The sequence below is a fragment of the Agelaius phoeniceus genome, chromosome 3 (assembly GCF_051311805.1).
Source record: "Agelaius phoeniceus isolate bAgePho1 chromosome 3, bAgePho1.hap1, whole genome shotgun sequence".
NCBI classification, from domain to species: Eukaryota; Metazoa; Chordata; class Aves; order Passeriformes; family Icteridae; genus Agelaius; species Agelaius phoeniceus.
The window spans coordinates 74646677-74657382 of record NC_135267.1 but is presented as its reverse complement, the minus strand read 5'-3'; the positions used below and the strand labels follow the sequence as shown (position 1 = coordinate 74657382).

The 10706-nt window shown below is 35.0% G+C and overlaps 1 protein-coding gene across 2 annotated transcripts in view; it reads right to left on the bottom strand.

Moving 5' to 3' along the window:
* Positions 1-557: 557 nt before the first annotated feature.
* Positions 558-10706, bottom strand: part of WDR27 (WD repeat domain 27) — a 90031-nt gene continuing 79882 nt past the window's right edge. Inside the window, exons 24-25 of one of the 2 annotated variants that reach the window (XM_077175621.1) lie at positions 2697-2870; positions 558-1308 (exon numbers count right to left, since the gene is read on the bottom strand). In XM_077175621.1, the coding sequence (XP_077031736.1) occupies positions 2817-2870 (54 nt within the window). In that variant the 3' untranslated portion in view covers positions 558-1308; positions 2697-2816. The remainder of the gene's footprint in view (positions 1309-2696; positions 2871-10706) is intronic. The other variant, XM_077175620.1, reaches the window with a different exon arrangement.

Sequence of the window (10706 nt, the reverse complement as noted above, 5' to 3'; positions counted from 1 at the left end):
ATATGATACAGTGTATCCTACCACTGTATGATTTTGCTCTGCAAAAAACTACTAAATACTTTACAAAAGAATGCTTAATGGAAACTAAACAGTTTATATAAATAACTTGATCTACTTATTCTTAATATTAAATTAAGTATAAGTAATGCATTAATATTAAATGTAATGCATTAATATTAAATGCATGAATTAAGTACATCTATTAAATAAAACATTCTTTACAGTACTGAAAATGATCTGGCTTTACTGATTGGTCTTAAAGTGGATGTAGGGTAATAACTCCAACTTTTCTTTTCATTTTTTTTTTAAGTAATCTGATCAATAAATTCTGTTCTGGGAAATTTAACTTTGAAAAGGCAGCACAATTTTGCAAGGAAAATAAAAACTGCATCTCCTTTCACCAGTCACATACATGCTCTCTACTCTTAGCTAAAGCCAATGAAGAGTGAGACTGGCCAACCCCCCCCCCCCCCCCCCCCCAAAAAAAGTTGCCTAAAAACTGTTTTCTAAAAGCAAGAAAAGTAACCTATGAAGACTACATGAAATGAACATTTTTTTCTGATAATTTTATTTTCATATTATTTTAACATTTTTGAAAATATTTAACAGTTATTTAAAAGAAAGAAATAGTTTATTTTAAAGAGAAGAAATTTTTCACATATTCCCTAAGAAATTTATAGAATGTGGTATAAATAGAAAACTGGCAAAATTCTAACCTCAAACAACATCCATGCTGATTCCAGTAATCCCAAAGATTCCAGTAACCCCAAAGAAGTATAACAGGAGGAATCTCATGGCATTTCAGAAAGACATATAATCCTTCTTTCTGTCAGGTTAATTTAAAAATTTGTCACAAACAGATCTAGCTTTAAAAATGGAACACTTATTATTTTACTTGAATTTTCAGTCTGGACTAAAGTAGTCCCCTGTCTAGCAAAGCACTACAGAATGCACCTGACTATAAGAACCCAAGAAGACCTTTGAAAGCCACGTCTGTGATTTGCTAGAATGAAGTCAGAATGAGTAGTCTCCTCCTTTTCATTATTTTTCACCCTTATTTTTGCAGTAAGGGTAACAGACTGTACAGCAGAAAAACTTTGAGAACAGCTTGAGGAACTTCCTGAAAATGACATCAGAAGAAAACTGTAGTTTAAAAGGGAATATTATGCCACTTTCTTCTGGCCAGTTAGCAGTCTCCTTTCTCTCAGCAAGTCATTATTCTCAGAGTACCATGGCCAAAGCTCCACAGGATGGTGAGTATCAGGGTAGGAACAATCGGAGTTTGCCATCCAAGGTGGCTGTGGTGAGCTGCAGTTCAAAAGAAAAGAACATGTGGCTTTAATGAAGATCTTTCCAGTAAGCAGTTTGCTTTAGAGCAACAAACCAAATGAAGATCATTAAGATGACATTTAAATTCTATGTTAAGAGGTCCAGGATTTGTTAAAAAAAATAAAAACACCATAGACTCTTCTCAACCAAACTAATCTGAAAATCCCATTTCACTTAGATTTTTCTTTTCCAACTATTTTCAAATTTGTGTCAACATCCGCTAACACATCAACAGTCTGTAAAACTGAAGCATATGTTAAAACCACATAGAAAGTCAAACAGACTTCACTGTGTATGACTCAAGAAGAGAATATGGAAGAAATAAGAAAACGAGCTGGAATAAATGAAGATGGAAAATACTGTGAATTAAATCAGGCATACCAACAAATACAGTTTTCTGATTTTTATTGGTGTTAAGTGTAGAGTAAGAATTTCCTTTGTAAGAAAGTATGTTGAAAAATTTTATGAAGGGGCAAGTCTTGAAGACATGCATAAAGAGCCTTCAGCTGCATTAGCTTTCTTTCACCAGGCTGAGAAAATCTTAATTATAAAATAAGAGGCAATACTATTTTCTGCACTTACTCTACAAACAAGCACTTGAAAACCTGCTGTATCTCAGAAAGAAAGGGACAATCTACAAATGACACCACTTATTAGTCATTAAAAATTCAAGGTGTTTAGGTCTTGCATATTAGGATTTACAGTTATTTCTCACCAGTGATGAAAAATATGAAGGGCTGGAACAAATAGGCTGCTCATGCACTGACAAGTTCATTTGGGTAACTTTTTGCATCCTCATTTTTCTTGATCTGTTCTTTCTTTGATACATTGACTTATTTGTTTTATTCCTCTGGATAAAGGAACTCTGTGGTCAATAAATTATTTTTTTGGGTTTGTATTCCCTCTTTCAATATCTCCAATGATCAATTCTTATAATCTCTCATAAGTGTTGTCTCTCAAGGCACTGATTTATATTTTTCTTTTTCTAACTCTCACTTAAGTAACCTGAAAGTATAGAATATCCAGAACCATCCAATCTAATTTCTACAACTCTACTTTTTACAGCTATCTAAGATAATAACATATTTCCAAAGACTTCCAATATGTCTTTATCTACCTCTGCAACTTACTGTTGTGTTTTTATTTAACCCCAGACAGCAACTAAGCACCACACAGCCTCTTGCTTACTCACTCGCTCTACCCCGAGGGGGCTGGGGCAGAGAATCAGAAAATAAAAATGCGAAAGTTTATGGGTTGAGATGAAGACAGTTTAATGGACACAAAAGGAAGAAAATAACAATAATGTTAATGATAACAATAATGATGAAAGAATTATAATGTACAAAACAAGTGATCACAACACTCACCACTCACTGGCCAATGGCTGGACACTTTGCAAGCAGATGCACTAAGCCATCTTTCCCCTCAGTTTATATACACTGAGCATGGCATCATATGGTATAGAATATCCCTTTGGCCAGTTTGAGTCATCTGTCCTGGCTGTGTCCCTCACAACTTCTTCTGCCCTTCCAGCCTTCTTCCTGGCAGAGCAGGAGAAGCTGAAAAATCCTTGACTTGGTGTAAACATTACTTGGCAGTGACTAAAACATCAGAGTGTTATCAACATTATTCTCATACTAAATCCAAAACACTTCACCTACTAGGAAGAAAATTAACTCTGTCTCTGCCAAAACCAGGACATACTGGAAAGATGATATAAATGTAAAATACCTAAATAAGGTGTCCTTTCTAAATTTTTGTAGCCATTTATTGTGTGCATGAAAAAAAAAAAAAGGTTTTATTATTTCATGTTATCAAAAGAAAACTTATGTAACCTGAAAAAATCAGAGATTCATTCTATTCTATAAGAGGAGATCATATAGAAACCCTGTTTAGCTTTCAAATTAAAATAAAATAATTTTAAATGAAATGAAGTTTTACAAGGAGGTCATCTTGTCTATCTTCCTGGTCTAGGTGGAACTACTTAAAACATTAGATGAGCTTAGCTATGGCTTTGTCTGGCTAAATCTTGAAAAAATTCAATGAAATTTCACAACTCATTCCAGTGTTTAAGTGCCATCTTAGTTGTCTCAATTTTTTTCCCTAATGTCCAACTTGAACCTCAAAAACTGCAATGTGCGGTCATTCTTTCTGTGATGTCCTCTGACAGTACTGAAAGACAGCTTGGCTTCCACCTGCTAGATGTATTCTCTACACAGCTATTACATTCTGCCTCCAGGGACCTTCAGTTTTTATTAACCATAAAAAATTATCTTTCTACTCCAACTAACCACCTCCACACTTTTGGTAGTACCAAACCCATCACTGAATTGTTGGCTGAACTAAAAATACCCACGTCCTGGCTTTATGATCCCTCCTTGTTGGTCATATGCCTCAAACTGCTGTCTCTCAAGTCCTTCTCCTTCCTTTCCCCTTTCTCTTACCTTTTCCACCTATTTTCCTTGGCTATTGATAAAATGGGGTTGGTCTTTGACTGCACCATTCTCCTGAGAAGTGTTACACTCAATATCTTGCCACAAACAAAAGGAATATACCTATATACAGAGCCAGTAGTCTTTATTTAGCTCAACTAATGTTTCAAAAGCCTAACAAAAATAAACCAATCATTAGGCAGTTAATACTCATAATACCAAAAAAAGCCTAATCGTTAAAGAAAGATTTCATTAAAAATTGAGGGTTTGATGGGATCAATTAATCATTAGCATCCTGAATTCTTTCATTGTTATTGATAATTTTTGTCCTTAGAATGAGTTTTTTCTTGGGTTATATATTTAGACATTATATGAGTTAATGTAAACTAGCTCTGCTCTGTTTCAATCGGTTGAAAGTCTGTTAGACACTGAGTTCATTTTCTAGTTGGATGTTGACAGAGACAAGCCCAAAATGCACCCTCACTAAGGATACAGCAATGAGAAGTGAAGTGGGATAAGTAGGGACAACTGGCAGATTCAAAAGCACATCTCTGATCCAAACTAAATTGCTAATACACACTCACAGGGCATCCAGTTTAGCCTTCAGATATTAGAATAAATGCCTATGCCTGACTGCTGAAAAAGCATATTCACTTATGTAAGTGGCACACTTCATAGAATCACAGAGTATGCTGAGTTGGAAGGGTCTCACGTGGGTAATTGAGTTCAACTCCTGGTCCTGCACTATCCCCAAGAGTTACAGAATGTGTCCAAGAGCATTGTCCAAATGCTTCTTGAACTCTGCCAGATTTGTGTTCAAGCAATATAGAAATTTTAGTTAATAGTATAATAGCAATATAATAACAGGAGAAAGCTAATTGCAATTTGTATTAACACAGATAATAACAGTTACTAAAAAACTAGCCTGTAGGACCCTTAAAATTCCTGATTTATCACACTTAAGAGCTATTAAAATTGATTAATAGTGTTCTCAACTGTATTTATAATCCATAGAAATCTCAATAAGATTTCTTTTAACAGTTTAACTTATGCCAACATTACATTTCCAAATAATGCAAACATGTTACTTCATTCAAACCCCTCAGCTCCCAAACATGCTGCTCCAAAATTGTGTTTTACATTATACTTGAAATCTCTATAGTAGTTAAGTCAATATACTACTCATCATTAAAAAGGGGAAAAAAATAAAAATAAAAACAAACCAAATTCCCAAACTAATTATGTCTTACTATTACATATTCAAATCTTGGCATCAGTCCTGTGAATAATTTGACACCTATGTAAAAGCTTCCTATGGGACAAACATTAGAATGTTATGGAATATTATGAAAGTGTAGACTATTTTCTATATCAATAGATTTATATGAGGGAAGAAAAGACCTTCAAGAAGGACAGAGGACACGACTGAAGTTCTGTGCATTTTGAGCTTTTAACAAAAAAAATTCAAACTTTTAAAAGTACCTATGACATTTGGCACCAGAATGGGGAGGAGAACAAGTTCTTGAACACAGCTCTCTTCCACCTCATGGTCTGCACAACATATAAAAGTTTATTGGATATTTAAGCTCAAACAGTGACATGCAGTGTTGGAAGGCTGTGAGTTAAATTAACAGTATGATTTTCAAGACATTGTCTACTGCATTACCTTTCATATTAACACAATTTATATATTTTTCTAGAATTACCTTTGGTTGGAGGGAAATTAGTTTCTGTAGTGATACCACACCAAAAAAAAACCCAAAGACCATGCTGCAAATTAGATACCTGGATTTTCTTAAGCCACAAACACAAACAGTTGAATTTGTATAGAAATGCATCAAACTAATATTTTGTTTTAATATTTCACACAACATACATATGCATATATGTGTATGTATAAAAGGAAGGCTTCAAGACATTCCATTTTATTTCCGGAAATAAAAAGAATCAAAGCAATTTCAGCTGGTTTCACATCACAGGTACATAACATCCTTTTGTTTTCCTTCAGTTCGTATAAGTATGCATAATATGCAAGTAGAGACACAAATTTTTTAGAAATACACAAGCTACACAGCAAAAAGTATCATCTGGCCAAAAGTCCAGTATCATCTGGCCAAAAGTCCAGATGGGAATATAGTTTTTAGGAGGTTAGTATTTTCAGCTTTCATTATTCAAACTATCCTATGAAAATAAGAGGCCATAAGTAGAACCAATGCTCTTGAATTTTGCATTTGTTTCACAACTAGCAACAAGCAAGAGCAACAGGAAAAGGAGACATTATGGAATTGGATTTTACTATATATTTCCTGTTCAGAAAGTGGAGTCTAAAGCAATGAAGAATTCATCACCTTTATGATCTATAGTGCATGAAGGCTTTACCAACTCTGATTTTGTAGTTTAAGCCAAGAACAGAAGACATGTAAGTAGCACTTTGGAAAGATTTGTTTTCTTGAAAGATGAGTGTTTAATTTGACAGCTGCACTCTTAAGCATTCAATCAGCTAGATCAAAGCCACATGGGGTTTTTTCAAACAGAAGACAGAAACTTTTATTCTTAAATAGCTCTCCTATTGCAGAAATGAGAATTGAGAAGAAAATACAAAAAACAGGTTAAGAGCTTTCAACCATAATTCCTTGGGGTGTACCATGCACGCATAACCATACAGGGGTAAGTACAGGTGGTGTCACTCAAAGTGAGCATTTCAGTTTTTATAGTACCTGCAGATGACATCCTCACATTTTCCCTCCAATTATGCTCAGTGCATGGATAGGGTTGATCCATTTTAGTGTCTCTAGTTCCTGTATTTGATATGCTCTGCATATCAGAGGTGGCTTGCCTATTCAGAGGGACTCGATATCTGAGGCCACCATGAATAAGACATTAAACAGCTGTTAAAGGACCCACTGATGATGTCCATATAGAGATGCTCTAGGTAGGCTTTTTGTCTTAAAGAGGAGAGTTTTTTCTAGAATTGATAGGAAAGATAATTTTATAGAAAGCCAAATTATTCAACAGATTAAAGTCGTAAGAGGAAAACAATGTCTCAAAGTTAGTAAACTGGGGCTGTAGAGAGGCCAAGGAATAAAAATATTTTTCCAGACAACCTCTATGTGCCAAATCCCATCAAAAGAATTATGAAAATGTAACTGATCCACAGTTACAAATCCATAAACAAATGAACAGATAGATTTAAAGATAACCAGGCATACAAATATTCTATTCTTCCCATATAGGACTGGAATTTCAGCCTCTTCAGGACTCATTATTGTTGAAGTTTATTAATTTGCCTCTCTTCTATGCTGTCTTTAATGTAAAGCATAACTCCACTGCCAGCAAGGTGCAGTCTGTGTTCCCTGCACACTCTGTAGGCATGTACTGCAGTGCCTCTCCTGATTACCCTTCTGCCACCAAGTTTGTGATAAGCCTGACCAGTCACCCAGGGCCACCCTCACTCAGTGCTGCCCATTCTGTTTTCCCATCTCATTACTTTAGTTTTAAAACCTTTTGCCTTCCCTTAAGACTCAGATTAAATTCATCTGGAACCTCCTGGGAAGTTTCTCTAAAGCATAATGCTTTTAAAAGTATTACCTACTTCAGCACTTCAGCACTGCATTTCTTTGCTGTCGGCCTTTAATAAATATTATTCATGTGCTTATTAAAAGCAGAATTCTCATCTATTTCATTTTAAATGACATTTTTATAGGCAAGTAAAACTAGTAACTCCCAATAATTCTTTTGATGTGTTAAAATTACTTGATCAACTTGTTCTTGGACTCTTCACTACAGTTATGTAAGATACATTTCAAATTATGTTCACAAATCTGGAAATACTGAGTTTGGTAGTGTAGGGTGTTTTTTGGGTTTTCTGGGTTTTGGTTTTTTTTGTTTTGTTTTGTTTTTTGTTGCTGTTGTTTGCTTGCTTGCTTTTTTCTTCTATCAATCCCTAAACACTCTAGATTTCCTTCATTTTATCATTTTGGGTTTTTTTCCTCAACCTAAATAACTAGGAAAAAATCACCAGTAAATTATATTTTCTTTCTAGAAGATAAACTGAGTTGCCTGGTGAACATTTGTTTAAAAGGCAGTAAACGTCTTACTGCATATCTCAGGTCTAAAACTAAGAAACTACAGACATAGAAGTTCATAAGGAAGAACTGTAACTGGAAAGATCAAAACCCAGTAAGATGGAATAACTTATTTAATCTTTTCCTAGGCTAAGAACAGAGAAGAGGAATAAAACACATCAATATTGATAAAAGTATTCAAGTCAAAAAGGAGAAGAAACTTCAAAACAAGATTTAGCCATTCATGTCTAATTCCTGCTCCCATCTGAGGTTCAGGCAACCTCTGTCTTTTCATTCATATAAAAATTCAGCTTTATTTAAATTAATAAACAGGCCCCCATATCTAAGGCAGGGATTTTTTCCCTTGCCAAAACTCCAACTGACTTCTTGTGGGCCAGGAGCGTAATAAAGATCTTTAATTTACAGTATGGATAGTAAGCCACTTCATCAGTTCTGACTTTCCTTACCAGATTTCAGATGCATGGAAAGCTGACCCTTACCTCAGATTACTTAATTATACTTCCACTAAATTAATTATCAAATTTACTATCAAATTAGGAATTTTGCAGTATTTTGACTTGTTTGAAAAACAGAGCTGATGTGGGTCCAGAACACAAAGAAAACATATCTCAGACACCAAAATCTTACAGCAAGGAACATTCCTAGTTTCTGCAGTCTTCAATATTTTATTCCAGAATTCTACACTGTCCCCACACCCTAAGCATGCACAGCATCCTCAGTGAGAGGGTGGGAGACCCCATCTTATGTCCAGTCCCAAATTACACAATAATCCACACTGGTTCTTACATCAGAAGTCAAATGTCAATGTGTCTGATTGTAGCACAGCAATACTTCCTGCTCTGGGAATCCACACAGAGCACAGCTAATTCATGAACAAGGGAAAAATCCAGTCTAGAGCAAGGGCTTCTGAAGGCCACAGAGAAAGCAGCACAGTACTACCAATGCTTGAGACACAGTTTCTACAGACAATATAAGAAGAATCAAAATTGTTTCACTCATCACGTAAGAACTGATGAGTGATTTTGACGTTTTGCTCATCCATGATGCAATTTGTGACGTACTATTCTTCACATATTATTCCTCAAACTGACAAATATGGTACTTGCCTGCCTTGTACATAGAAGTTTGGCTTTCCTTGGCAAAGGCTAACTTGTGCTTGCATCAAGCCTACTGGAGTCAATAATAGATACCATTTCTTGAGGCCAGTAGAGCATTTCTTGAAATGCAATGTCCAAAACTTGCTAGTGTCCCAAACAGTGATTCAGCACCACTGATGTAGACTGAATAAACTACAAAAAATGATTGATGTCTAACATTCATATGTTGCCATCCCTCATTCAATGCACTTAGTGCAAAACTTGGCAACAAATAGTATGACTTCATGTGCCAATTATGCCTGTATTCCAAGAAATGGGTTCCTAATTTACTTTAATTAGAGGTACCATGCTAATCACCTGAAGCTATTTCAATCTTATTTCTGTCACAGATAAAATAATTTCTATTCCTATGTCTCATTACCACTGCTAATTCTTCTTTGGCTTCCATTTTCTTTCCTTTACATCAACATCAATAAGAGATTAAAAACATACCATGAACATTTCCTCTGCTTTTAGGTAAAATCATGCCATAAATTACCAATGCATGTTTTTATGGGCATTTACACATGAGTTCATATCCATACACATACATAGAGTTTATTGTTACTTTCTTCAAGCTTTAAAAGTTGGTTATGTGTTGGTTGTGTTTCAGATAAAGAACTGGTTGTGCTTCAGATAAAAAGTACCTCAGAGCCTTTCTTACTGAACCCAAAAAGGTTCAGAATATGCATTTAAACAAGAGTGCTATGTTAATATTACTATGTCTTTATAAATACACATCAATTTACATACAAAAACACACAACACAATTTAAAATACAGCTGGCTTGCCCCAGGATATTACACTGAGGAAGCTTATAATGTCTTACTTCACTGATTCGTAAACATAAAAACTCTAGAAGAAATAAACCTATTCATTGTTAGACTAACCCAACCTAAAATTTTACAATATGTTATAAATTTACAGTATCTAAACAGCCTGTAAGCATTCATATCTGGAATTTATTTCCTTTGATAGTTCATACTCAGAATCAGCACTTCTTTGTTTTCTGATAAAAAAGCTGAACTGTTTTAATGTTCCTGGATGAAGCCATGCTCCCATTGGAACTGAAAGGAAAGTCACCATCAACTACAAAGAGCTGGAAATGATTTCTAGGGTTTTGTGGTTTATACCACCAACAAAGATTATGACTTCTGCTTTAGGTATTCATCTTGACTGCTTCATCTGTTTTGTAGCCATAAAAAGAGACTCACAGAGCTTTAAAATCCTGCAGAGATTGAGATGTGAAATAGGAACACCACAAAAATATTTTCAATTGCAAGAATAAAGAAAGACTAAGGAGCAGATTCTCATTCCTAACCAGATTTAAACTGGATAATTCTACTGGTTTCCATGTTGTAACTCCACTTTTTCATTGCTTTGACTCATATCATAGTCAGTTACGTCTCAGCTGCAAATGGTCCTTCTACCAAAAAATTCCACCATGGAATTCATTCTTTTGATGGTCACCTCAGTTGTCCATAAAACAGCATAAGAAAAGTAAGCACCTCAAAAAGGAATCCATACCAGCACACAGAGTAGGAAGATGTTTGCCAACAGAGACAACAGAGGAACAATGAAAATAAAGAAATGTCTTAACTTCCATCTTTTCCCAGGGTTTGGCTCTTTACCCAGGATTAGGCAGTGGGAAGCTCACTTCACTCAGGATTCATAGTCTAGAACATGTTCCTGAAAATAGGTTTTATGGCCTGCATTGCTGTATC